The 27482-nt window shown below is 53.5% G+C and overlaps 3 protein-coding genes across 9 annotated transcripts in view; 2 read left to right on the top strand and 1 right to left on the bottom strand.

Annotated features, from left to right (window-relative positions):
• The first annotated feature begins 374 nt into the window (after positions 1–374).
• On the top strand, positions 375–15156 carry DPH7 (diphthamide biosynthesis 7). 7 transcript variants are annotated; one of them, XM_089914077.1, is made up of 9 exons: positions 382–1007; positions 1761–1894; positions 2440–2527; positions 3970–4064; positions 4443–4615; positions 8292–8361; positions 8467–8532; positions 8765–8937; positions 14165–15156. In XM_089914077.1, exons 2-9 carry the CDS (start codon positions 1887–1889, stop codon positions 14614–14616), a joined length of 1125 nt encoding a protein of 374 aa, XP_089770203.1. In that variant the 5' UTR covers positions 382–1007; positions 1761–1886; the 3' UTR covers positions 14617–15156. The 7 variants fall into 7 exon arrangements, with proteins under 7 accessions (XP_022433724.1, XP_089770205.1, XP_022433723.1 ...); XM_089914078.1 differs by having other exon boundaries at positions 383–1007; positions 3973–4064; XM_022578016.3 differs by lacking the exon at positions 14165–15156 and adding an exon at positions 12824–14118 and having other exon boundaries at positions 375–1007; positions 8292–8532.
• Positions 15157–15966: 810 nt separating this feature from the next.
• Positions 15967–16668, bottom strand: MRPL41 (mitochondrial ribosomal protein L41). The gene has a single exon (XM_022578018.3). It carries the CDS (start codon positions 16512–16514, stop codon positions 16107–16109), a length of 408 nt encoding a protein of 135 aa, XP_022433726.1. The 5' UTR covers positions 16515–16668; the 3' UTR covers positions 15967–16106.
• A 1946-nt stretch (positions 16669–18614) lies between these two features.
• Positions 18615–27482, top strand: part of PNPLA7 (patatin like domain 7, lysophospholipase) — a 34954-nt gene continuing 26086 nt past the window's right edge. Inside the window, 6 exon segments of the mRNA XM_089912667.1 lie at positions 18615–20265; positions 20425–20510; positions 21083–21162; positions 22566–22657; positions 22837–22977; positions 24423–24627. Of these exon segments, the coding sequence (XP_089768793.1) occupies positions 19955–20265; positions 20425–20510; positions 21083–21162; positions 22566–22657; positions 22837–22977; positions 24423–24627 (915 nt within the window). The 5' untranslated portion in view covers positions 18615–19954.

Here is a 27482-nt window from a genome sequence, read left to right as displayed (position 1 = left end):
CTTCAACATCTCTTTTTTGCGGACACAATTCAATCCATAACAATATCAGACACTTGCCTTCCCCAAACCTGTTCTGTAGAGTTCACTGACTTTATTGAATGCTGTCGACACATACCTGGTTTACCAAATCAGATCGTGGCTGTGCTGGGTGTCCTCCCCTTCATCCTAAATCTAACTGGCGCACGGACCCCTGCCGCTGGGGCTTAGACGCTGGCTCTTCTCCATGCCTTCTGTCCACCTTCCCGTCCACCACCCGTGCTCGGGGCCCTGTGGCTGACCCTGTCTCCTTTCTCTGCTGTCCAGTCAGGCACATGTGCGCCCACCGGTGCGCCGCGCTTACTGCCCTATGGGCAGCTCCTTGGGGGTGGACATGACCAGGGAGAGGGAGGGCAGCCCAGGCCCAGCCCTTTTGGGTCAGACCCTGGACTCTGCTCCCTGGACGCCCAGGCCCCTTGCACACCCCACCTCCATGCCGCGCTCTCCTCTGCTCCCCCTTCAGAGCCCAGCTCGCCCGTGACTCTGTGCTGGACGCTCGGCTGTCCCCTCCCAGGCCCGCGTCTCGCCGCCACGACAGGGGGCGCGCCGTGGCACGTGGGGCCAGTCGAGGCTCGCCGGCCGGCAGGGGGCGTGAGATCTCTGCCTCACGCTGGCGTCCACGGGGGCCGGAAGTCCCTCCCCGGAAGGAGTCATGGGGACGACGGCGGAAGTGGGAGAAGTACCGCCCCTTGGGCTGTGCACCTTCTTGTCGCCGCGGGCTCGGGGACCCTGCTGTCAGCCTGGCTTCCTCACTTCGCCGCCGCCCGCTGTCCGCCACCCCGGTCGCCGCCGCGTCCTTATCCGAATGTTGGGCGGCCGGCAGTCGCGTCCGGCTGTTGCAGGCGGTGGACACGGAGCACACCGTGGACTCGGTGGAGTGGTGCCCGCTGGAGGGCTGCAGGCACTTGCTGGCGTGCGGTACCTACCAGCTGCGGAAGCCGGAGGACCAGCCCGCCGACCCGGAGAGCAAGGTGCGCGGGGCCATCGTGGCCTAGGGAGGTCTTCACCGTGGGTTTGCAGGTCTGCGATCTCAGGTGGCATTTCCCGAGCACCTAAAGCCCCAGCCTCGAACTCCTCTCTCAAGAAGGGCGAGAAAAGGCTCTTGAGAGGCAGAGCCGACCACAGGCTTTGAGATCTCTGTGATCTGCTGCGGGGGAGGCTGAAAGGGAAAAGTCTTGTGTGGAGTCGTTCAGGAGGTGTGGATGCGACCTTGGCCTTGTGGCCAGAATGTAGGTTAGAGACAGGGCATCCTGAAAGCGGGATGTCGTCTCTCTGCAGGCGTCGTCAAGGTTATGGATGAAGTCTAGAGCAAAGAGAAAATGGGATTTCATAGGAGCTGTACGTAATCTGTTGAAGGCATCTAGCTATGCAGATAGATCCAAACCAAGATACTTTTAAGAGTGAACAGTGGCACCGGAGCAACAGGCCTAAGCCAGGACTCTCCCAGGCAAACTGTGTCCTGTGGGGACCCTAACTGTAGCTCCTGCCTATTGGCCCATTTAGAAGGAGCATCCCATCCTGGGCCCAGCAGGGTTTATCCACCTACTCACTAATCATGTACAAGAGAAGAGACGTTTCTCCAGCTCAGAAAATCATCGGTGCTGCTTCCAGGCAGAGGTCCGGAGTCTTGGCAAACCTCTTCTTTCCCTCAGTCCCTTTTCCCATCCCTTGGATTCCTCAGTATTTATTAAGGTAATCAGAGAACACATTTGTATTTTTTGTAGAGTGGACTGGATGTTGATGCGCCTCAAATTCGTTTGGGTCGTCTCTACCTGTATAGTTTCAATGAGGACAACTCTCCTTGCCCCCTGGTTGAGGTCCAAAGAAGAGATACTTCGGCGATCCTGGACATGAAATGGTACAACTTTGATAACCGTTCCCCTTGTTTGGAATTTGTCATGAGTACCTAATTGTTTGGTCAGAGGAGCCTGATGCCTGACAGCATTCAACAGGACGGGGAAGTGTCTGAAGTTTGGGTTCATTTCTTTACTGCGCTGTCCTGCCTGCCTGTTGGCACTTGGAGGATGCTATAGACTTGGGGCTCGTTTCCTTTTTCAGTTTCCAAGCCCTACAGGTACTGTCAGTCTGGGAAGTGAGGCTAGTTTTCTGCTTCCTAAGCTGAGTGATCTTGTTGGAACAGAACTGTAGGCTCCAACCTGGTTTTGGAGCTGAAATAAATACACTCATTTATTTATGGCCGTGCTGCACGGCTTGTGGGATCTTAGTTCCCCGAACAGGGATCGAACCTGGGCCCTCGGCAGTGAAAGCGCAGAGTTCTAACCACTGGACCGCCAGGGAATTCCCTGTAGCTGCAATGTAAACAATGAGTTACTGGGGCGCATAGTGTTCCCCTGTACTCCGGCACATCCTGTGCTGTGACCGGCACGTGCGTTATCTCCTCAGGTGCCACATCGCGGTGGCCGGCCATGCGCTCTTGGGAGTGGCAGATGCTTCTGGGTCCATAGAGCTACTCCGCCTGGTGCGATCCGAGGTCAGTGACTGGGGCCAGGCTTAGTGGAGGGTGGAAGGAACCTGGATGGAGGGGGTTTGGGAGGGAGGCTGTGCTGATACAAACATTTTTCTAGGGTAGTTTCTGTTCAACGGTGAACTTTACCATAAAACATTCCAAGGTAGCACACGGTCTATTTTGAGTTATTGGGTTCTGTATCTAACTCCAAGGGGAGGACACCTTGTGTGTCATCAGCGGGGCTGTCAGTGGACCTGAAAGTCCTGTAAGGAAAGCCTGGGCCAGCATCCTGGGTTGATGGTGCTGGGGCTAAGAAGAGCAGCGCATTTACTGGGTAAAAGTGGTGTTTCTCATTGATAATCAGGGGAGCACGTGGTTCCTACATGTATTTTCCCAAGCATCTGACAGTGATCCTGTACCGTGCATTTGTAAAATGACCACGTGTTGGGGGAGGGAGGGGACAGGGAAGGCATATAGTGGGTTGAAGGAAACAGCCCACAAGACCGTGCCCTGTGTGTGGGGGGACCCACTCTAATGTAGGTGCTGCAAGTGGGACTGGAGCAGAGGTCCAGCTGGCCTTGCATTCACAGCACCTGAGGGCTTGTATAGCAAGGTCCTTGCTTCAGGCCAGCTGAGAGCAGCAGCCCTGTCTTAGGAAAGAGAGAAGAAATATCTGAGGAGGATATCTAGAACCAGAGCTGGAGGCAAGAACAGGTAAACCCAAGAGAGGATACAGCTGCTGGAACCCTGTTGATGGAGTTGAGCGCTGTCTAGGTTGCTTAGATAGTAAAACTTAGACCTCAGAAAAGAGAAACAGCATTTTAATGGCAAGCTGTGGCTTCTGAAAGAGAATCAGAGGAAAGTTCTCCTTATCTCTGTCCCTGGAGGCCTGGGCAGTGGGGAACCCGCACCAGCAGTGCTCCCTGGAGCCTGCAGTAGTCTCCAGGAGGGCTTGGACAGCGACGGGTCTGAGAAGCAGAGACCTGCTTCCCCTGGGGTCACATGTGTGGGAAAGTCCTCCTTCAGGTGTGAGTGCTTCTGGAGGGCCTGGGCCGTCTGCAGTGTCCTCAGGTTCTTTTTTTTTTTTTTTTTTTTTAATTTATTTTTTGGCTGCGTTGGGTCTTCGTTGCTGCGAGCGCGCTTCTCGTTGTGGTGGCTTGTCTTTATTGCAGAGCGAGGGCTTTAGGTGCGCAGGCTCAGTAGTTGTGGCGCACGGGCTTAGTTGCTCCACGGCATGTGGGATCTTCCCGGACCAGGGCTCGAACCTGTGTCCCTTGCATTGGCAGGTGGATTCTTAACCACTCTGCCACCAGGGAAGCCCCTGTCCTCAGGTTCTGCTGTGAGTGAGTGACTGACACACTTTGTTCACCGAGTAGATGAGGGAAGCATGGCATACCCAAGCCAGGAGAATAGTCTCCTCAGGGTTCCGGGGCTGTTCCTCTCTGATGGCGTTCTTTTCTCTCCAGCAGAACTCTCACACACTACAGCCGTTCTCCCACTTTGCCCTGGAAAAGCAGTGTCTGGCCTTGTCCTTGGACTGGTCCACTGGGAAAGCCGGAAGGTGAGGGCAGGGGTGACGGGCCTGAGTCTTTCCTCTGAGGGTCCCTTCGTATTTTCATGCAAGAGAGAAGGAAAGCCCCTTGTGCTAGCCTTGATTGCGGCTCCCCAAGCCTGGGAGAATCACTGCCAGTCCTCACCTAAAAAGAGTGTTTTCATCAGGGGAAGCTGACCCTGGTGTATTTTGACAAGCTACTGGCAGCTTCGGTCTCTGCCCAGGCAAGCCTCTTAAGAAGCGTATCCCCGTACCAGGTCCTGGAGAGCCTCTCTGTGACAGGTCTTGGGGCCATAAAGCGTCACTGGTTGGGAGCCAGAAGAGGTGATGAGTTTGGGTCAGTGGATGTATTTCAGCCAGATTTCCCCACTGCTTCCCTGTGTCCAGGGCCAGTGACCAGCCCTTGAAGATCATTGGCAGCGACTCCAGCGGGCAGCTCCATCTCCTGCAGGCGCACCAGGCAGGGCCAGGAATGCAGGCTGTGGGCACGTGGCAGGCCCATCACTTGGAGGCCTGGGTTGCTGCTTTCGATTACTGGCAGACGGAAGTCGTGTATTCAGGTCGGTACTCCTCCGCTGGGCGCCCCTCTCTGGAGATTTGCTGAGGAGGCACGGGCCAAGGGTGTGATTCTGGCCACGTTGGGATCTCAAAGACTGTTTTGGAGAGTCTGTTTTCTGGGGCAAAAGCTGTAGTTGGTGCTCACTTAGCTGCTCCTCGGAGAGTGAAGTGCAGTTTGCTGCAGGCACTGCAGGGTCTTGGGTGGCAGTGCCCCCGTGTTGGAGCCGCCCCCGGGAGCCGCCGCCCCCGCCCTCGCTCTGAGTGTTGGATGCTTCTTCTCACACTCGGAAATCCAGTCGGAACTCCTTGCTCTCCACCTGGTACTTTGGGTCCAGTAGTGACTTGTCATGCATTTCAGGCTTGTCTGTTCCCTTTTGGAGTAGTTGATCTTCCTAGGGAAAGGGAAGCGTGAGAGAGAGAGGGTTGACTTCCTGGTACTGAGAGCGGTGTGTATGCAGCGGGATGCTGACGTGGGAACGAGGTCGTTCAGGTCAGCTCCTTTCACGCTCACGGCAGGGGAGGGCATGGGTCTCTGAGAGAAGACAGAAGAGGAGCTGCTGAATTTGCAGAGGCAAGAAACCATCTGCACCCGTATCCCTTTCTGCGTCCAGTTGCTGGTACTGTTCTGAGCTCCAGGGCGAGACGGGGAGGCCAGGGCTGCAGGGCTGTGCTGCTGGCCTGTCAGGATGCTGGGCCCCCAGAAGCTCCTGCTGAGGCCCTGAGGGACAGCTGTGGTGCCCAGTCCAGGGAGCACATCAGCCTCGTCTTGGCCTCTCAGCGGTGTTCACATGCCCGACCCCTCGCTCCCCGCACATTCTTTTCCCTGGGTCATCAACACCATGCCATCTGGACTCTCCCCTTCTTTCTCTGGCTTCTCTTCCTTCTGCTTTGTGGGCTCCTTTCCCTCCGCACCAAAGGGTTCACCGTCCTCTGACCTCTGTGTGGATCTTCCTCTCGCTCCGCATTGCTGCTCTCCTGACTTCAGTTACTGTGTCTCTTCCACAAACACTGTGTTTAACCAGACCTTGTTTCCTGAGCTTTTCTGCATTGTCTTGCCAGCACTGCAGCGCTCATCACTCCGCGGGTCTCCAGCTGAGCCCCATACTCCCTGTGTTGCCCTGTCACATACCTGCGCCTGCCTGATGTCCCGGCCCCAGGACAAGGTCTGCTCACCCAAATCACACATCTGTGTCTGCTCACTGCTCCTCTGAGTCTGTGTCTTGTTGGTTTTCTCTTTTTCTTTTCAAAAATTAATCAATCAATTGATTAATTTTTTAGGCCACGCTGTGCAGCCTACGGGATCTTAATTCCCTGACCAGGGATCGAACCTGAGCCCGCTGCATTGGTAGCGTAGATTCTTAACCACTGGGCTGCCAGGGAAGTCCCGCTCATCCTGATTATGATTTTGTGTTTAATGCTTCTTTTCCCCTGAGAGAGGATCCTTTCTGGAGTTTTTGCTGTCACACCCTTGAACAGACTCAGGGAGAACGATAAAGATTTAATTTTTTGAGCTCTCATTTGTAGATTAGTTCTTCTATCTTGAGGCTTAGCTAATTCACAGCAAGGGTGTAGTAGGACAGTGATTTAATAATTCAACACCAATTCATTCATCCAACAAGCATCTACTGAGCACCTACTACGTGCCAAGCACTGTCCTAGGGGTTCAGGAGGCATCCGTGAGCAAGAGACAACAGTCCCTGCTTTCATCGCACTTCCGTCGCTTGTGGGGAGATGGACAGTGAACGCTAGGCATACTATGTGCTGCAGGTGGCACGGGCTTTGGGAAGAAGAAAGCTAGGACCGGCTGAGGGCATCAGGTGCTGCAAGCAGGTGCAGGTTGTCGCACTATAGAGACTGGTGTGTTCAGAGTAGCGAGTGGCCAGTACGGCCAGAATGACATGAGTGAGCAGTAGGATAGAGAAGGCAAGGTCAGGAGTCACAGAGACAGGGCACAGGGCCTTGCAGGCCGCAGGGGGGCCTTGGGCTTTTGCTCGGAGTAGAATGAAGCCATTGTAGGATATTGAACAGAGGAATGACATTTTCCGACTTACATTTTAAAATTTAAGAGGATCTGGGACTTCCCTGGTTAAGAACCTGCCTGCCGATGCAGGGGACACGGGTTCGAGCCCTGGTCCGGGAAGATCCCACATGCCGCAGAACAGCTAAGCCCGTGTGCCATAACTACTGAGCCCGTGCACCTAGAGCCCCTGCTCCGCAACAAGAGAGGCCACCACAATGAGAAGCCTGCGCACTGCAGTGAAGAGTAGCCCCCGCTCGCCGCAACTAGAGAAAGCCTGCACACAGCAATGAAGACCCAACGCAGCCAAAAAAATAATAATAATAATAAATAAATTTTTAAAATAAATTTAAAAAAAATTTAAGAGGATCCCTTCAGCTAATATGTTGAGTATAGATTGCAAGGGGGTGAGGGTATAGGCTGGAGACCTGCCATGCAGGTGAGGTATGAGTGACTCAGGCTAAGGTGGGAGCAGTGGAGAGGAGGAGAAGTGGGAAGACTGCTTGGTGTGTAGGTCGATCAATAGGATTTCCTGGTGGAGCAAATGTGGAGTGTGAGAGAAAGAGGAGAGACCGCTGTGTAAAGAAGCCACACCGGTTCTCTTCACAGGTTTGCCACAGAATGGCAGCTTGTATTTGAGACTCACACACAGGCTCAGTGCCTGGATGGACTGACTCTGCTGACCCACCTTGTCATAGATCATGTTCATCCCACATCCGTTTTGTCTGATATAGGGATTTGTAGTGTGCTCAGTAAGTACCTGTGGGTGGGTGGATGGATGGTGGATGGATGGTGGATGGATGGTGGATGGATGGTGGATGGGTGGGTGGATGGGTGGGTGGTGGATGGATGGGTGGTGGATGGGTGGGTGAATGGATGGTGGATGGGTGCGTGGGTGGTGGATGGGTGGGTGGGTGGTGGGTGGGTGGTGGATGGGTGGGTAGGTGGTGGATGGATGGTGGATGGGTGGGTGGGTGGGTGGATGGTGGATGGGTGGGTGGGTGGGTGGTAGATGATGGACGGATGGAGTTTCAGGCAGACGTGGTTGTTCTTTTGCTCCTTTTTGTCCTCTCTGTAGGTCTTCCTCTTCAGTGTTTCTTCCCTTTTCCCTCGAGATACCATGACATTCTATCTTGATGTTGCTTTTCTTCAAAGACTGGTTGTGGGTCAGAGCACCGGCTCCCTTGTTCTTTCTATCCTTTCAGTTTCCCCCAAACAAGCACAGGGCTCTTTTACTGTAAGGTTACAAAGGGCATTTCTCTTTAAAACACATGGCGGTGTGTCAAAGGTTCCAGAACCTTACAGAGCCTCCCTGTCTGATGCCTCCTGCACGCAGGTCTGTTCGGAGCACTTCGACGGGGCCACTCTGGTTCCTGGCATCAGGAGCCCGAAGGGTTGAGTCTTGTGTGACCTGGTCATTCTGCCCCCATAGGTCTGCCCTTTTCCTACGGGTGTAGCCTCTGTCTTTCCCTTCTTCCCTGCAGGTGTCTGAAGACACGGTTACAGCACAGGGGTGACTGTTTCTGGGGCTCCCCTGCCTGTGGCAGCCTGAAACCTGAGAAAAGCCACCCGTGGGAATTTCCTCACAGACATAAACCCAGTCCCTGAGAAACGGCCATCAGTGCCCTTCCTCATCAGTGGCTGTTTCTGTTTCCATGCAGGTGGGGACGACGGCCTTCTGAAAGGCTGGGACACCAGGACCCCTGGCACATCCGTGTTCACAAGCAGGAGGTACGTCACCGAGGGGCCAGTGCTCGGCGTGAGGGGCCAGCCCTCCCTGCCCGCAGGCGGAGCAGCGCTGCCGGGCTTCTGCTCAGGCTCACCCTTCGCTCTCAGACACTCCATGGGCGTGTGCAGCATCCAGAGCAGCCCCCATTGCGAGAACATCTTGGCCACGGGAAGGTGAGCCCCCTAGGGTCCGTGCACATGGGTTCCTCCTGCACCGTCGCTTCCTTCCCTCCTGTTGGCCACTGTGATGCTCGACTGGGCCAACTCTCCACCCAGAGCGCGGGCGTCGGGGTTTGGGAAAGGAACCGGGTCCTGGAGGGGAAGTGGGCCGGGTCTTCCGGGAGGTGACCCCTGCTGCCCCGGGGCCTTGCTTTCCTGCACGCTCTCTGCGGTCGATGGGTTTTAGCTACGACGAGCACGTTCTTCTCTGGGACACTCGGAGCATGAAGGAGCCGTTGGCGGACATGCCCGTGCAGGGCGGGGTGTGGAGGCTCAAGTGGCACCCTTTCCACTCCCACCTGCTCCTGGCAGCGTGTATGCATGGTGGCTTTACGATCTTCAGCTGCCAAAAGGCCATAGGTGAGTGGGGGGCCTGGGGCGGGGCTCCCAGTTTCCTGCCTCCTTTTGCTCCACCAAGCTCTTCTGCAGCCTCCACGCGTTCCCAGGGTCTCCCCCTAGGCCTTGCCATGATTTGTAAGTCTGCCGACTTCAGAATCTCGGTTTCAAGCCTGCTGCTCTCTAACCGTGGTTCTTCCCTGACCACCTCAATTATTTTGGTACCTTCTGCATTCAGCAGTCTGCTGGCCCTATCGGGACCTCTCCACCAGAGGTGTTAACCACTGGTTGCTTTCATAACCATCCTTGTCCCACCTTCTGCCAAGTCTTCCTGCTTGCGGACAGCGTAGGCTCCATGGCCTTGTGTTCCAAACATCGTTAAACTCTTCCCCTTGCTCCTTCCTCATACTCTCTGGGCAGAATCCCGCACTGGTAAGCCCCAGTCTGCTCATGCCTGAGCCACAGAACGTGGCTGGAGGGAAACAGCCACGCAGCGTGATCTCACCTCAAGTTTATGCTACTGTGGGTCCCTTGTCAGGCAAACCTTGACCTTTCTGTAGCCAGTGATTCTTCACTGTCAGGACTGTTCCACGTTTTCTTTTCTTAAACCCCCACCCCCTGCGCTCCCCGCCTCACGCATCCCTCGTGATCTCCCGTCCCCCTCCTCTGTACAAACAAGGGATTATAGGCGCCTCCCATCATGGTTCCAAGGTCAGTGTCCCCTGTACTGGCTGTTCTCAAGGGCTTCGTCTTCTGAATCTTCAGTCCTCCGTCTACTGCGTCATTTCTGTTTATCACATGAATGTGCTCTGACAGTTCTCGCTGTAAAACAAGTTGCAAACTTTCTTCTTTCTAAGCATAGGATTTACAGTGATCAGTTACCCTCTAGGCTCTGCTTTCACTGCATCCCATCAGTTGCTGTTTTTGCTTGCTTGTTTTTGTTTTTTTTTTAATTTTTTTTTTTTGGCTGCATTTGTTGCTGCGTGCGGCCTTTCTCTAGTTGCGGCAAGTGGGGGCTACCCTTCGTTGCAGTGCGCGGGCTTCTCATTGCGTTGGCTTCTCTTGTTGCGGAGCACAGGCTCTAGGCATGCAGGCTTCAGTAGTTGCAGCACGCGGGCTCAGTATTTGTGGCACATGGGCCCTAGGGTGCATGGGCTCAGTAGTTGTGGTGCATGGGCTCAAGAGCGCAGGCTCAGTAGTTGTGGCACATGGGCTTAGCTGCTCCACGGCATGTGGGATCTTCCCGGACCAGGGCTCGAACCCGGGTCCCCTGCACTGGCAGACGGATTCCCAACCACTGCACCACCAGGGAAGCCCTATTCCTGGCCTTGATAGGGTCCCTGCTGTTTCCCATTTGGTTTGATGATATATAAGGACTAATGTGTGTGCTTAGTATTCATCAATCCATGTTTTCATGAGTATTTTTTTAAATCAGGAATTGTTGATTTTTTTGTTAAATGCTTTTATAATATCTATTGAACTGTATTATTTTTCTCCTTATATATATTAATATGGTAAATTTTGTTTATGGATTTCCTAATATGGAATATATTCCTGGAGTAAATCCCACTTGCTTATGGTTTTGTTTTATTTTAGTTGTCAAAAACTTTCTTTGAGGTATAGTTGATTTACAGTATTTTGTTTTATGTATACAATATACTGGTTAACAGTTTTTAAAGGTTATATTCTGTTTATAGTTATTATAAAATATTGATTATATTCCCTGTGCTGTACAATATATCCTTTTCTTGTTTTTGTTTTGTTTTTTTGGCCATAGCATGTGGGATCTTAGTTTCTCAACCAGGGATCGAACCCATGCCCCCTGCAGTGGAAGCACAGAGTCCTTACCCACTGGACTGCCAGGGAAGTCCCTGTACAATGTATCCTTGTAGTGTATTTATTTTATACATAATAGTTTGTACCTTTAAATCCCCTACCTCTATCTTGCCCCTCCCCCCTCCCTCCCCTTACTGGTAACCACTAGTTTGTTCTCTACATCTGTTTCTTTTTTGTTATATTCACTAGTTGTTTTATAGTTTAGATTCTACATATAAGTGATATCATATAGTATTTGTTTTTCTTTGACCTATTTCACTAAGCATAATACCCTTCAGGTCCATCCATGTTGCAGATGGCAAAATTTCATTCTTTTTTATGGCTGAGTAATATTCCGCTGTATATATACATCACATCTTATTTATCCATTCATTTGTTGATGGACTCTAGGTTGCTTCCACATCTTGGCAGTTGTAAATAATGCTGCTGTGAGCATTGGGGTGCGTATATCTTTTTGAATTTTTTCATTTTCTTCAGATAGGTACCCAGCAGTGGCATTGCCAGATCATACAGTAGTTAGTTTTATTTTGTTTCTTGAGGAACCTCCATACTGTTTTCCACAGTGGCTGCACCAATTTACACTCCCACCAACAGTGTAGGAGGGTTCCCTTTTCTCCACATCCTCACTGACATTTGCTATTTGTGGTCTTTTGATGATGGCCATTCCGACAGGTGTGAGGTTATATCTCATTGGGGTTTTTATTGGCGTTTCTCTGATGATTGGTTATGTTGAGCGTCCTTCCACGTGCCTTTCGGCCATCTGTGTGTCTTTGGAAGGTGTGTTGTTTTTCCAGCGCGGTACTGGGCTCTGGCGGCACCTTACTGGGGACTTGCATTAACGTGCAAAGGAGACACAGACTTTCTTCTGTGCTATTTAGCAGCATTATGTTTGGTTCATGTGAGAATCAAAACCAAAAGTGTGAACATTTTTCTTCATTTTCTCTTGAACAATTTATATGCCATTTGGATTATCTTTTCATTCAAGATTTGGTAAAAAAAAAAAAAAATCTCCTGTGAGACTATCTGGGCCTGATATATTTTTGAATGATGGTTCTGTGTTAACTTTCTCTATATTTTTCTATGGAAGTTGGTTGTTTATGCTATATGTCTCTACTGGGGTCAATTTTGTTTTCTTTTTTCTTTTTTTTTTTTGGCCACGCCAGGCGGCATGCAGGATCTTCCACGCCCCCTGCAGTGGAAGTGTGAAGTCTTAACCACTGGACCACCAGGGAAGGCCTGGGGTCAATTTTGGTGAACCGTATTTTCCTAGGCAGCTATTCATTTCATCTACATTTTGAAATTTATTTGCCCAAAGATGTGTAAAGTTACTTTGATTTAAAAAAAAAAATTTCTTCTCTAATAGTTATTTCCCCTTTACCATGTTTTACTTTGTATACTTATGCAAGTATACAATATTTTTTATGTCTTTTTCCTTAATTAGGTTAGTTAGTAGCATGTATATTTTACTACTTTTAAAGAAGCAGGGTTTTACTTTTTTATTATAGTCTGGTGGTTTCTGTTCTCTACCTCATCAACCTCTCCTTTTATCTTTGTTGTTTCTCTCCTTGTGCCTCCTGTGTTCTTTTTCTAGCATTTTGAGTTGGGACTACAATTCACTTATCTTTATTACTTTGTATTGAGTGTTTTTATGTCTGAATTTTTCTCTGATTTAAGCACATTGTTAGGTTCTGATATGTAGTAATTTCACTTTCATTTTTATGAAGAAATTCTATGACTTGAGTTTGTATTTCCCCTTTTACCCAAGTGTGGTTTAGTAGAAGGTTCTAAAATTTGTAGGTGGAAGCAATTTTTCGTATTTTGACCACATTATTAAGTTTGTTTTATTGCGCTGTGATCAGAGTGTTGCTTGTACTGTTTCTACTTTATAGTACTTTTCGACTTCTTGTTGCCCAGTGTGGTAGTTCAGTTCATGCTACACATGCACCTGAGTAGTGGATGTGCTGTTGCTGTGTGGTGTTACTGTGTGGTAGGAAGGCTGCTGTGTCCACCTGGGCCACGAGCGGGTGCTGCCACTGGTTGGATGTACGGCTACAGTGCGCCTTTATTGTCCCAGTGACCCTCGCCTTCCGGTACCCCAGCGTGCACACCATGGAGCGGGAGGTCTCCTGGAAGCTTCCTTCGGTGGTGGTGCCAGGGTGCCTCTCTGCTCTCAGGGTAAGCTTGGTGTCCAGCTTCTCTGCTCTCAGGGTAAGCTTAGTGTCCAGCTCCTCTCTGGAGCCACCTCTGCTCAGGCAAAGCCCTGGGTTACGGAGGAGGATCTCCAGGGCCCTGGTTGTATCGTTGGTGTGTTTCCTGATGCCAGCTGCAGGCTTTCCGCATCACTGCTTATTCTAGTCGTGATTCAGATTCCGATCACAATTCAGAGTGCAGTGGCACTGATCCCTGCACTTGGGAGGTGGCAGTGGCATCCAGGCTAAGTGAAGACTGAATGGCCGGCCACTGGGCCTTCCGGCTGGTGACAGTTTTCTAAGCCCGCATCCCCAGCTCACTGGCCACTAGTTTTCTGAGGCTGCTCTTGCCAGCCTCGGCCTTGCCCTGGACCCTTGACCATCTCAGGTTTGGTGACACCTCATCATTTCTTTTTCTGGTTGCATATTACTTTCACACTTTCTCAGCCATGTTCTGTCCAGAATAAGGCCGGGCCTTTGCCCGTCCTGCCCTCTGTCTTCAGAGTTGCCATAGCAACTCACCATAAGGAAAGCTGCTCACGCTTCAACTCTTCAGTGAGTTACTCCCTTTCCAAGCTCAAGTCCAAACTCTCTAATGCAGCACGCCGAGCTCTGCATCACGGGACCCTTCTGACGTGTCGCCAGTTCCTGATGACACGTCAGCCACGTCCACTCGTGTGGTTCCTCACACACGCCAGGGTCTTTCCACCTCTGTGCTTTACACGTACTGTTCCCTTTATTTCTTCTCATACACCCCTTTCGCTCCGTTTGGCTCACTCGTTTGTCCTTTGCTTTTAAGTCTTAACGAGAAGCTTCTGCTGAGTCCTAAGGGTTCAGGTTTGGGTTCGGGTTAGGGTTAGCTCTGTAGGGTTATGGCACAGGTTAGGGTTAGGGTACAGGTTAGGTTATGGGTTAGGGTTAGGGTATGTGTTAGGGTTAGGGTATGGGTTAGGGTTAGGGTACACGTTAGGGTTAGCTCTGTAGGGTTAGGGTACGGGTTAGCTCTGTAGTGCAGGCTGACTCCTCTCTCAGGAACACAGAGTGCATTCCCTGCAGGATGATGGTCTGTGCTTCTCTGCTTGTCTGTCCGCGTCTTGATAGTCCTCTGCGTGACACACAGTGGTTGCTCTTGGCACATCGTCTCGCTTTGAGGGTGGGTAGGGCCAGGGTGGGGATGATGAGATCAACCCTGGGTAAGTTTCCCATGTCCTCCTGTCTCACTCCAGAGGAGAATCAGGAAGTGTTCCCAGTCACTCTGTCCTACACCTTGCCCAACTCGCTGGTGTATGGAGTCGACTGGTCCTGGCTCTACTTCCGCCGCTTGCCGCAGACCCATCCGTCATTCTGCTTGGGGTCCTCTCCTGGCAGCGACCCAGGAGCCAAAACAGCAGACCCAGTCTATACCCTCAAAGTTGCGGCCCAGTCGCCAGCACCCTGTTTTGAGCGTCTAGCTGATGCTGATGGAGAGGGTGGTACCAAACACCAGAGTGGAGGCAAGCTGAAGAGTCCTCTCCAGCCCTTTGCAGAGGAGAAGAGCGGCGGCCGGCTGCATGCCTCGGGGATCGAGATCTGTGACTGTGACCAGTACCTGGAGGCAGCCACCTCTGACGCCAGCCTTCTAGCCACTTGCTCCTTTTATGATCATGTTCTTCACCTCTGGAAGTGGGAGAACAGCTGAGCTAGGGAAGTTACTTGGTTTGACATCATAAAGACCATTTCCACCAATAAAACCAAGAGTATGTCTTTATCTTTTCTGAGAATGAAGTGTCCTCAGACCATCTCACTGAGATTCTGGCTGCATGCAGGTTTTCTGTATAGGGCTCAGTGCATCTCATGGAATCTCCAGGTAGGCAGTCAGAAAAGCTGCTGGCCTCTTAAATAAGCCTTATCTGCTGGGGCCCTTCAAAATGGTGATTCTGTGGCAGCAGGGGGCAGGGTGTGGGTGGGGCATGGTTCCCAGCTCTGTCTTGTCAGTTTCCTGTGTTTCTGACTTTCAGTTCTTCATACTTATTTAAGCAACTGTTTGTATTAACTAAAAGGAGTGGCTTTTTTTTCTTAAGCTACTTTAAAACACCAGAAGTAGTTTTATATGAACATTAAAAAAACTCATGTCATGGCACCAGAAGTGCTTGTATAGCCTCCTGTGCAGAGAAGCAAAAGGAAGTGTATAAACGTTCTGAGTTGCTTTAGCATGTCATAAACTTGAAATACGTTGTCACATGCTGAATTAGTCATACTTCCTCACTGCGGCTTCAGTAAACCAAGTAGCTTCCAAACCTGGACACGGTTTAACTCCAGAAACATAACTGGGTTTGTGACTGATCTGACTCCCACAGATCAGTTCCTCCTTGTCTCTCTGGAAGGAACAGATGTTGAAGTATAGGCCACTGTGGAATTTGTCAGCTCCTCAGCATCCACTAATAAATACAACAGATAGGTGTTCCGAGTTAGAAAACACAAACCTCTATCCTTTGCTTTCTTATTTTCTGATGGTACAACACTGTGTGCCAGTACAGGTCAGAATGTGTTAATGTTGAACCCTCCTCCAGAGTTTATTTTAGGATATTTCACTTAAGGGTCAGTTAAATATGAAACAGAATTAGAATCTGAGGGATTATGCACTGAAACAGGAAAACACAAGGAGGAAGGAGACTATAGATTACTAGGGAAATACGAGTTTGGCATCAACTTCCTGTGTGGTCTTATCTTTAGGTTTACCCCAAGGGGGGGCTGTCTCACCTGACTCCCCAAAATAAGCTGCTTTGGAACCCGTAAGTATTCTCATTGGTGGTTCCTTGGGGTGAATTTTGGGGGATGAATTAACCAGTGCTATCATGTGGCTGGATCTGCCTTGTGAATTCTCTTTCTCCTGCAAGCTAAGCCACGTGTTCTTGCCTACTTCCCAGAACCTGTTGGTTGGGGTTCTGGTTTGGCTGGAACCTCAGAACGTCGCCTCGGTCACTACGCCCTAGCCTGTTACGTGGCACACTTTCCTTTTCAAAATGACCAGCTGCTCCGAACAACACTGTAGGGTAGCCAAGGTCTTTAATAGAAGCGAAACGAGGGCAACGCCTCCCCACCCGCCACCCGGGAGCTAGGCTCAGCGAGGAGGATAGGTCGAAGTCCTCAGTCGCAGGCACACCCGACCGCCGCCGACGACGACTGCTCCTAGCGCGGGAAGTTCTTGGGGTACAGCTGGAAGAGCTTGCCTTCCTGCGTGGGCTCAAAGCCGTACTTGTCCAGGCGCTCAGGGTCGAAAGTCCCGGCCTTGAAGTCCTTCTCGATAGCAGGTGCCGCTGTCTCCAGAAAGAGCTGCTTGGCCGTCAGGGGAACGTCTGTGCCCTCCGGGGCGCGGTAGTTCACGTACGGCTTGAGCTTGAAGCCGGCCAGATCGGGGACCACCAGCTCCGGGACCATTTCCTTGACCTGCACGAGCTTGCCGTCGCGGCCCCGGAAGCCGATGCCCTTGGCGCCGCGGCTCTTGTAGAAGGTGCGCGGGCCCCGCTTGCTGGTCCATTTGCTCATTCGGTCGGCGCCCCGCACCAGGGCGCGAGCCGCCCCGCTCAGGAGGCCCATGCCGGGGCCCGAACGACGCGAACGCTCTCCGACTCCCGCGCACAGCCACGCGAACCCCGGCACCCCAGCGCTCCGCTTCCGGCGACCACTGCAGCTTCCGACACCCCCTGGCCCCCCGCGCCAGAGCAAGAGCAGCTCCGAATGGCTGCGACGCGTCCAATGTGCAGCCTTGGCCCTGCGGGGGGGCGGGACCTGTGGGGGCCTGGCCAATGCTCGGGGAGATCCCGCGTCCGGGCGGGCCGTCAGGAGCGCGGCCGTGGGGGGCGGAGCTTCGAGGCGCAGGGCCGGACGCCGTGAGTGCGGACGTTAGGGGCGGGGCTTCGGGAGGAGCGACGGGAGTACCGGGTGTCGGGGGCGGGGCGTCAGGGTGGAGTGACGGGAGGGCGGGCGTCGGGAGCGCGCGATCCTGGTGAGTCGCCGCCGAGCGCCCCGAAGTGGCAGGCCTGGGGGTCCGGTTCTGTGAGCAGAGGTAGCCATCCCCTCCCCCATGCATCGTCGGGACGTACACTGCCCCACAGGGCTGTCGCCGGCGACGCACCTCAACCCAACTGCCCCCAACCGGACGCCTCCCAACCCTACTGCCCCCAGCCACGACTGACCTCAACCCAACGCCCCTCATCTCGACGCCCCCCAACCCGACTGCCCTCAACCCCGACTGCCCCCAACCCCGATGCCCCTGCAGCTGAACGCCCCCCAACCTGACTGCCCTCAACCCGACGGCCCCATAATCACTGCTCTCCAGCCCTGCGCCCTAACTTCCACGCCCCCCTAACCACCATCTTCCTAACCTCGATGACCCCAACCGCGCCGCCCCCGGCCCCCCAGTTCTCCTGCGCTCTGTCTCCTTCCCTCCCGTCCCCTGCGCTGTGGAGCACGTGCAGCAGCTGAAGGCGGTTTGGTTGTGTAGCAGGTGCTGGGGGCTTGAGCTCTGTCGCCTGTAAGCCTGGGAGGCGTGGGGAGACCGCCCTGGTCAGGGCTGGGCCGCAGAGCTGGGGTCAAGGCGCTGCTGGTCCTTGAGGAGACATCTGAGAAGAAAGGGTTTCCCACGGGGCCGGCAGGGACCTTTGACCAGTGAGCAGATGCAGGTGACCCTGCACCTACCTTCTGCTCCCTGACTTCTCCCGGTGGGATTTCGGAAGACAACCCTCTCTTACTGTTGCCCTTCCAAGGGACCTGGGAGCCACAGGGTGAAGGCCCTAGACGGGGCTCCTCCCTGCGGCACAGAGGCCAGGTGAGCAGAGCTGGTCCTCAAGTTCACCACACCCCAGACCAAGACACCCACCTCCAGGGCTCAGCCGCACTGCGGGGGAAATCCTGTGCACAGGCCACTAGGGAGGGTCTGGCTCACAGCCTGTAGTGGCCACGCACCCCTCCCCAGGTGCTGGAAATCCCTGCTGCACTAGGCCTTTGCCCGGCTGCCCACACTGGCCCTTGACTGGCTGGGGGAGGAGCCCGGGACTTGGTTGCAGTTCTAGGTTCCTGGGCAGCCACGTGAGGGCTATTTACAAGAGGGAAGGGGCTCCGATTGCTTGTGAAAAGAGCTTCTCTCCATGGAGAACACAGTTTTTCATCAGGGTTTTCCTGTCAATAGAAACATAATTTAACGTGGGCAGGAACCTGGGGAAGGGCTGGGAGGCACTGCTTTGCACATGAGCATGAGGTGGTGGAACGTGTGCCCTCCTTGGAACCAGTCTCTCTTCTTTTGTTTCACTTTTAGCCATGGAGCAAGAGGGGGACGCCGGCCCAGAGGTGCAGAACCTGAGGATTCCAGTGAGGAATCAGCCTTAAAATTCCCAGTTATGGCCGCTTCTGGACAAGGAGAAAGGGTCCTTTTAACATCTGTCCCGCAGCAACTCCTTGAAGCCTGCTGCATGTGGGGGTGGTGTGTGGGGCCTGTTTTCCCCTTGTCAGGGCTGAGGCCCTCCCTCCTCTTCCCCAAGGTCACTCTTGTGAGTTCCTGCTTCCCCTTAGGAAGTCTGCTTGCTTTGTCTTAGGGCCTTTTACCCGTGGAACATATATATCCACATTACAAGGGCCTTTATCTCTAAACCAGAAATGTAGATGCATTAAAACAACCGTGAAAAGCTGGAAAGTCTGAGATGCCTAACCACAAGAGACTGTATAAATAGGCCTGGGGCATCCCCGTGACCCTTCCTGTGGACAGCCCTGGCTGCCCCCCAGGGGGTGGCTGAGCTCGGAGAGACACACTTAGGAGGAGGGTGCTCATCTGCTGCCTGGTGGATGTCGTCTTTAGCCAAGCACGCAGTCTGGGCCAGGGGGGCCTGGACGCCTCACTGTGAAGCAGAAGCTCCCACTGCTTCCATCTGCCTCCTGAGCTGAGTTCAAAGGGTTGAGCTTTCTGAATCACTTCCTTATTCTGTCTCGATGCGACATTCTGCTTTTGAAATGCTTTTCTGAGCGCGTTGATTTCCTTGGGTTTTCTGGCATCGATGCTGTGTGTGATCCTGGCTCTGAAGGATCAGGCAAGCTGCTTTAGTCCTTGGCACTTGTGTAGAAACTTGAAAGGATTAACAAGTCCCCCCACCACTCCCCCAAACCCATCCTGTTCCTGGCTGCTTGGAAGGAGGTATGTGGGTACCGGGAGGAATGGAGCGTAGCTACTTGTTTGGCTGGTTTCTTCAGCTTTGGGGGGAATCTGCCAGCATCCTGTGTATGGGCGGCCCCAGCCGTCTGCCCACTCACCATTCCACACTCACTGTTCTCTCTTTTTTAAAATTTATTTATTTATTTTTGGCTGCGTTGGGTCTTCATTGCTGTGCCCGGGCTTTCTCTAGTTGTGGCGAACAGGGGCTACTCTTCGTCGCGGTGCGTGGGATTCTCATTGTGGTGGTTTCTCTTGTTGCAGAGCACGGGCTCTAGGCGTGCGGGCTTCAGTAGTTGTGGCATGTGGGCTAAGTAGTTGTGACTCGCAGGCTTCAGTAGTTGTGGCACACGGGCTTAGTAGTTGTGGCTCACGGGCTCTAGAGCGCAGGCTCAGTAGCTGTGGTGCACTGGCTTAGTCGCTCTGCAGCATGTAGGATCTTCCTGGACCAGGGCTCAAACCCGTGTCCCCTGCACTGGCAGGCAGATTCTTAACCACTGCACCACCAGGGAAGTCCCTCACTGTTCTCTCTTACCTTCCTTTCTCTCTCCCTGGGGTCTGGGCTTCTGAAGCCCCTTGTTAACTCCCTCCCTGGGAGCCCTTCTCTGCTGTGAGCTGGTATTTAATGCTCTCAAAATACAGTTGGCTCCTTAGGGTTTCCCAGCACTGCTGCTGTGTGGGCTTCTGTCTGCCCCGAGGCCAGCAGCACGTGGTTCTGTTGGTGACGAGAGGGCACTGAGAGGTGGCCTTTGTACCCACTGTGGCCAGCCGGGCTTGCTCCTCTGGATTTGCATCCTGAGGAGCAGGAAAGCTGAGGATTTAGGATTCAGATGCGTTAATGATGCCTGGAGCATTTGTTGTCAACACAGCACAGCTGCTGGCCCTGCCCAGCCATGCTGTGGGTGGCGCTGCTCCAGAGCAAGTGGGCTCAGGGGACCTCAGCGTCCTGGAAGGTCGCTTCTTTCTGGAGGTCTCCAGGGCTGCTGACTTGTCCCTGACCCACAGCTCTGTTGTCACTCCCTGGGGAGCCAGGGCCGTGCCCATCCTGGCCCTTCCCGACTGCAGCCTTCCCCCCTAGGCGTGCTTCTACCTGGCCACCCTTCGGTCCTGGGGTCTGCAGCTGACGGAGCAGCATTCCCAGTCCACCAGGTGACCACCTCACTGCCCCCGGCTAATGGGCGGGCCCCAGAATCAGTGGCCTATTGCACCCTTGGCTGCCCTGGGTCCTTTGTGTCCAGCCTGTGTCTGGGCTTGGGAGGGGCCTCATGGCACCTTGCTGACGGGTGCTCTATCTGTGACCTCACCCAGCTAGCTGGTGGGTGTTGCAACTGAAATCCTCCTGGCCCTGGCCCTGGACCTCATTGGCATGACCATCTTTTTTTTTTTTCCTTGCGGTACACGGGCCTCTCACTGTTGTGGCCTCTCCCGTTGCGGAGCACAGGCTCCCGACGCGCAGGCTCAGCGGCCATGACTCACGGGCCCAGCCGCTCCGCGGCATGTGGGATCTTCCCGGACCGGGGCACGAACCCGTGTCCCCTGCATCGGCAGGCGGACTCTCAACCACTGTGCCACCAGGGAAGCCCGATGACCATTTTTTGTGTATAGAAGGGTTAACTGATTCCGTGAGTATCTTGCTTCAGACTTTAGCCCTAGGGGGATGGGGAGGAGGGCTTGAAAGGGTGGGGGAGGCTCGGGTGGTGGCTTTTGTTGGAAACTGCTGGCCTGTCCACGAGGCTGAGCTCGTCGGATCCATGCAATTCGAGTCTGTTCTGAACTTCCTTGGATCACATTTCCAAGAAGAGTGAAGTCCCGCTTCCTCTGCAAGGGTCTGTCGCAGCCCTGGGACGAGGTGCTGTGTCACTGGGGGCGGGGCGGGGCCAGGCAGGGGCAGGACAGCTCAGTGTGTACACGTGGCCGCCTCGCGGGTCCCAGCCGTGCTCAGGCAGTCCCTTGGCTCCCCTTGCAGGACAAGGGCAGCCCACTCCTCAGTACAGGTTCCAGAAGAGAGACAAAGCGATGCTATACGGCAGGAACATCATGAGGAAGGTAGCTCGCGCTGCAGGCCCAGGCCTCCTCCCCCTCAGAGGTGTCGGCACCGCAGGCCTGTGCCTGGGGGCTGTGCAGCGGCTCTGGGGCTCGGGGAGGGTCTGGGGAGGGCATGGCTGGGCGGAAGCATTTGGGAAGGAGGCCCCGTCACCCTGTGAGGTGGACGTGAACTGGAAGGGAGGACAGAAGCCCCCCGCCTGGAGCATCCCTGACGTGTGGCGGGCGGAGGTTCCTGGCTCCGGTGCTGAGATTGCTGGTCCAACCAGGATTTGGGGCCAGGCTCTGCGAGGGGGAAACGGCAAGGCCTCGCTTGCCAGTGTCAAGACCCACCTTGGGAGGAGCAGCCGCGTCCAGCCCGTCCAGCAGCCCGGCCCCTGCGCCCTTCTCCCCCTGAGGGCAGGAGGTCTCAGCAGACTGCCTGAGGCTGCCTGTGCTTCAAATGCACGCTTGAAGCGTTTGCTGGTATTTAAAAATATCTTCTCTTTGTTACTTTCCTCTAGTTACACAATCGATTCGTGTTCTTCGTGGGTAAGCTTGAGCTGTCGATGGGGAGTCACGTGGGTGTCCTCACGTGGCTCTTCCTCCTCAGTGTCAGGCGCTGTGGGAGGCCGGTCGGTTGGGGCTGCTCTGTCTGGCGGGCGGGCGGGCAGGCGCACAGGGACAGTGGGCGGGCCCCCCGCAGGCTCGTGCAGGGCCACGTGGAGTGACTCCCGGCAGGTCTCAAAGGCACTCAGGCGTGTGTGGTTGGGTGGGGGGCTGTCCACTGGTGACCCTGCCGAGGACTGGGCAGTGGCAAGCTGGACCTGGGCTAAGGACAGGAACGTGGTCCAGTGAGGCCAGGACGCCTGGGAGGGAAGGAGGGGTTGTGGTGACCGCCCACCGACAACCCCAGCTGGCACCGTGGGGCAGATGCAGCTCGGGAGCTAGGGGACAGCAGGGGGCAGTGGCTGCCCGAGGAGGCTGGCCGGTGCCCGGCTAGGAGCCGGGCCCTCCGCGCTCCCCGGCGCCGCTGTTTGGGGCAGTCCGGTGGGCCTCGACTGTGGGGGAGGGTGAAGAGCCTTCCAGACTGGGAGGACTGTGCAGGCACTCAGGTTGTTGTGTGTGCCAGCGTGACAGGTGTGGGGTGGAGAGCGTCAGCCTTCTAGGCAGAGAGGACGCAGGGCTGAGGACTCAGAGCTCTCAGAGCATGGGCTGTCTGGGGACATGGCCACGCGGTATCGCTATCATCAGCGCCAAGGATGGTTCCCTGTGTCCTGGGCAGGTGAGCAGGGTGGGGCCGGGCCGGGATGCTGGTGTCGGGCTGTGGGCAGGCCAGGTCCTGAGGGCTGGGACCGACCCTGAGGCTGAGAGCTGGATCCACCGGCTGCAGGGTCCAGACGTGGCCTCCCCCTTTCACTCTGCAGGTGACCACACTCCCCCACGCGCTTGTGGGGAACACAGCTGCCCCCCCGCAGTGGGTGATGAAGAGGACCAAGGTGCTATCTTTGGCCAAGAGGTACTGGGGGTGCCCTTCAGACTAGTCACGTCTCAGCTGCCCTCCCCAGTGGGCGCTGGGGAGGCCGCGGACGTTGCGCCGCCCGTGGCTTCCCTGCCATGGAGTTCACAGCGCAAACACCGTCTGCGTCTGAACCCCTTTGGGCTTCTGCTCCAGGTGCATGTCTCTCTGCTTTGTAGCATCCTGCGTTTCAAGAAGGAATACCCCACCCTGCAGCCAAAGGAGCCCCCGCCCTCCCTGCTGGAGGCCGACCTCACGGAGTTCGATGTGAAGAATTCTCACCTGCCGTCAGGAGTTTTGTACATGCTGAAAAATGTTCAGTAAGAGAGAAGTGGACACGGGAGGCCCGCCATGTGCCTGCGGCTGTGCCCCGGGGACTGGCTGTCACCTGGCCTCCGAGGTGTCCTTTCCCTGTGGCCACCGTTGGTTGTGGCGACAAAAATAATGAATAAACAACCTATAATAGGAATAAGAAGAGTTTTATTTGAGCCAAACTGAGGACTAGAGCCTGGAAGACAACCTCTCAGATAACTCTGAGGAACTTCCCCAGAGAAGCATAGTTTTTGGCAGTTTTATGTCTTGTCAGAACAAAGAACATTAAGCTAGTCAGGGATACATTCCTTCAAGGTTTCAAAAAAAACAGATCAGCAGGTACATGGTGAGTCAGTATGGCCTCGGCACCTGGGAAGGGAGTCTTATCGTTGAAGGAGAACGAGCATTGGCACCCTAGAAAGGGAGGCATTTAATCTTTATTTTTTACGTGGACGTTTTGTTGTTCTTGTTGTTGTTTAATATTTATCTATTTAATTTATTTGTTTTTGGCTGCGTTGGGTCTTTGTTGCTGCGTGCGGGCTTTCTCTAGTTGCAGTGAGCGGGGGCTGCTCTTCATTGCAGTGCGCGGGCTTCTCATTGCGGTGGCTTCTCTTGTTGCAGAGCACAGGCTCTAGGCGCACGGGCTTCAGTAGTTGTGGCACACAGGCTCAGTAGTTGTGGCTCGCTGGCTCTAGAGCGCAGGCTCAGTAGTTGTGGCGCACGGGCTTAGTTGCTCCGAGGCATGTGGGATCTTCCCGGACCAGGGCTCGAACCCGAGTCCGTGTCCCCTGCATCGGCAGGCGGACTCTCAACCACTGTGCCACCAGGGAAGCCCCGGATGTTCTTTACTTCTGGCCAATGTGTCCTTTAATAATTAAGCAGACGTACAATATGTGTTTGATCAGCCACAACAGGCTATTCTATCTAGTGAGCATGAAGTGGGAGTTAACTCATGTGTAAGCCAGAATGCCCGCCCCAGACCCCAACATGTGAACCCTGCTTTCATCAGTTGGGAAGTCTTCTTGCCATCGGTGCCCTCCCAGTGGTGAGTGGAGCCTCCTCGCCGGTTCTTTCATGTGTCTGTCTGCTTATCAGAGTGTTCACCTTCAGGGCGACATGGAGCGAGTGTGGGAAGCGTGTGGCTGGATGGAAAATTGCAAGTCTGGTTCCCCATTTCTCCCTGGAAGCCCCGACTCCTCTTTCCAGCGCTTCACTACCTGCCCTCGTTTATGCATCTGGTTCAAATTCATGCTCATGGCCTGAGAGTTCTCTGAGCTCATGGAACAGTAGCTGATGGAAATTCCTGAAGCTTAAGCTTCTGTCCTGCTGGTGCTTGTGCTATGGGCTCTGCAGCTCTTGAAAGCTCGCTCTGTGGTCTGGCCGGCAGGGACTGTGGCCTGTGTCCCTTCTCCCCTCCTTCCTGTAGGTGTCCCATGTGCACTGTTTCTTATAGGGTCCTGGGTCACTTTGAGAAGCCACTTATCCTGGAACTTTGCAAACACATGGTGTTTGTGTAGCTTCTGGAAGGGGAGTACGTCTTCCGGCCAGGGGAGCCAGATACCAGCATCTATTTAGTGCAGGACGGGCGGCTGGAGGTCTGCATCCAGGATTCGGTGAGAGCCCTTGGGTGGGGCAGGGCTGGGGTCTGTTGTGTTTTCACTTAGAGGTCTGCCCTCTTTAACATTTGTTAAGTTTTCCATTGAAAAGTTAGTACCAATTTTTATTTTATTATATTTTATTTTATGTAGGTAGGAGATTCATATTTTATTTCTCCAGTGGCATTTTTACAGTTGAATATAAATTAAAGGCCTGCTTGCCCACCAAAGCCAGGTTCTTTAGGTGGTTCAGTCAAAGAGGTAAGACCTCTGGCCGTGGCTCCCATGAGAAGCGTCCACTCCTTAGCCCAGGTTTTGGGATTTTGCCAGCCTTGAGTTCATCAATAATTTCTTCAGTATCCTTAGGTGTCAGATCCTCATAGTAGTTGTCATTTCTTTGAACCATTGGTGCATTTACACAGGCCCCTAAATATTCCATTTCTATAAGAGTGAAAAGTTTGTCAAGTGTAGTCTCCCTGACCTTTATTCCAAGCTTTTTCTGAGTGGCCTCCAGTATGCTGTCAGAGTTTCAAAGCATGCAAGGATAGTAGTGCAAACTTGAATATGATTCTTTCCAACCGGTTTTTGATTATACATTGTATAAAAAGCTGCTTCTTCATATATTCTCATTGGCGGTACTTGTAACTTTCTGCAGCCTTGTTCATAGCAGAGATGGGCAGCCATCCATTCTGCCTTTGGGCTGAATCCAGGACTGGAAGTACAGCTGCTGCTTTGTGCCCTTATGGGTAGTTTTTTTACAGTTGCCTCTATCCTCTTGTACTCTTCCAGTGTGAAATCAAGTGGAGTATCTGGATTATTCTCAGGAGTGTCTCTGTGCACAGATAAGCCTCCTCCAGCTCCATTTTGCACCACCGTCTTATGCAAATTTCCTTGTATGTCTTCTCCCCTGAGCGGCGAGGCCACCTGTGTAGGCCAGCACACCGCGGAGAGAAACGTGGTGAGCCAAACTATGGGCCTTCGGAGTGCAAAATTTAAATTTTTTGTTCTTTGGAGGAAAAGGCACATTGGACCACAGCTGCCCTTGACGCAGGTGTGTCAGCTTCTGCTGTACAGGGGCTGCGCGTGGTGGCTCACCTCGGCATTTCCCCAGACACATTGCAAGCACTTTTTAAAAATTAATTTATTTATTTATTTTTGGCTGTGTTGGATCTTTGTTGCTGTGCGTGGGCTTTCTCTAGTTGCAGCGAGCAGGGGCTACTCTTTGTTGCGGTGCGTGGGCTTCTCACTGCTGTGGCTTCTCTTGTTGCAGAGCACAGGCTCTAGGTGCGCAGGGTTCAGTAGTTGTGGCTCGCGGACTCTAGAGCGGAGGCTCAGTAGTTGTGGCGCACGGGCTTCGTTGCTCCGTGGCATGTGGGATCTTCCCGGACCAGGGCTCGAACCCGTGTCCCCTGCGTTGGCAGGCGGACTCTCAACCACTGCGCCACCAGGGAAGCCCACATCACAAGCATCTTGCCGTGTCTCTCCCACTGTCTTGGAACCCCTCAGTGGTTGGGTATTGATCTATGATGATCATTAGCACCCTTGCCTTATTTTTGGGTTTCAGGCTGTAAATAGTTTTAACTCTAAGAAAATAATTCAGCTGGAAGCTACCTCTTTGTTTCCTGCCTTTGTTGACTTATATGCTTGAGTCACAGTTGCCAGGGCCACCTATAGACCCGGACTCCTGAGGGCTTGTGGGTTTATTTGCCTGCTGGTGGGTGACGCAGCCTCCCACCGCAGACACAGTGAACCCTGGACTTCACAAGGTCGCCCCCACCCTGGCCACGTGAAGTTCCCGCCTGCCGGGCCCTGGGTGGGCCCTGACCTCGCACAGCTCCTGCATGGTCTTTGGGCTGCTAGACCACAGTGTCGTCAGGGTACAGGTCTCACGTGTGTCGCTTTGTCTGCGGGTGACCTGGTGGGACAATTAGAAAAGGCGTGGCTTTCGTCCAGTCTCCTCGGGGCGGAGCCTCCATGTCATCCACCTGGCAGGCCTTCACCAAGAGGGCCGGAGCCTTTGGGCCAGATGGAAGGGCTCCTGGACAGTGAGACCAGTGCCAGGTTTGAAGAAGCTCACAGCGGTTCCCTGGGTCACACTGAGGTGAAGTTCCCATACTAAATCACCAGCATCACATGGTTTTCTTTTTCTTTTAATCCAGTGGAAAAATATGTCAAAATGCTATTATTTATACTGGTGGCTAGGGTTTGCATTTCCCTAATGACTAAAGATGTTGAGCACCTTTTCATGTGTTCATTGGCCTGTTGTGAACCTTTTTCATTTGATGTAGAAATGATCACTTTCAAAAGCTTTGATTTAGAGCTATTGTTAATTTGTAATTGTGATAATTGTATCATTGTTGTGATATTTTAGAGATACGAGTTCAACTATTAATGGATAAAATGCTATGTTTGGGATTGTCTTCAAAATTTTGGGGGTATGTGTGTGAAATAAGATGGGTGGAGCTGGGTGATGGGAAGGGAGGGTCCACTGTACTCTTCTCTCTACTTTCGTGTATCTTTGAAATTTTCCATAATAAAATGTGGTTTGTAAAATTAGCTCCAGTTGGGCTTCCCTGGTGGCGCAGTGGTTGAGAGTCCACCTGCCGATGCAGGGGACACGGGTTCGTGCCCCAGTCTGGGAAGATCCCACGTGCCGCGGAGCGGCTGGGCCCGTGAGCCATGGCCGCTGAGCCTGCGCGTCCGGAGCCTATGCTCCGCAACGGGAGAGGCCACAGCGGTGAGAGGCCCGCGTACCGCAAAAAACAAACAAACAAACAAAATGAGCTCCAGTTAATAGTTTGATGCTAGATCAGTTGTATATAAACCAGACTTCTTTTCAGCTTCTGTTTTGGACCACTCTGCTCAAACTACGTCTTGTCTCACGTCCTAAAATTTGGACAGTTTCACTTGCATCTTCC

Source organism: Delphinapterus leucas, chromosome 6 (assembly GCF_059928025.1).
Source record: "Delphinapterus leucas isolate spDelLeu-1000000601 "Yukka" chromosome 6, BTC_Dleu_Yukka2, whole genome shotgun sequence".
Classification (NCBI taxonomy): Eukaryota; Metazoa; Chordata; class Mammalia; order Artiodactyla; family Monodontidae; genus Delphinapterus; species Delphinapterus leucas.
Note: the sequence above shows the minus strand (reverse complement) of the source record. Positions and strands in the feature narration are given on the sequence as shown.

Coding starts and splice junctions, on each gene's coding strand:
- MRPL41 (XM_022578018.3), bottom strand. CDS start 16,514: ATGGGCCTCCTGAGCGGGGCGGCTCGCGCCCTGGTGCGGGGCGCCGAC.
- DPH7 (XM_022578015.2), top strand. Junction 4,065..4,442: donor TCCACTGGGAAAGCCGGAAG/GTGAGGGCAGGG, acceptor CCCTGTGTCCAG/GGCCAGTGACCAGCCCTTGA. Junction 8,533..8,764: donor AACATCTTGGCCACGGGAAG/GTGAGCCCCCTA, acceptor GATGGGTTTTAG/CTACGACGAGCACGTTCTTC.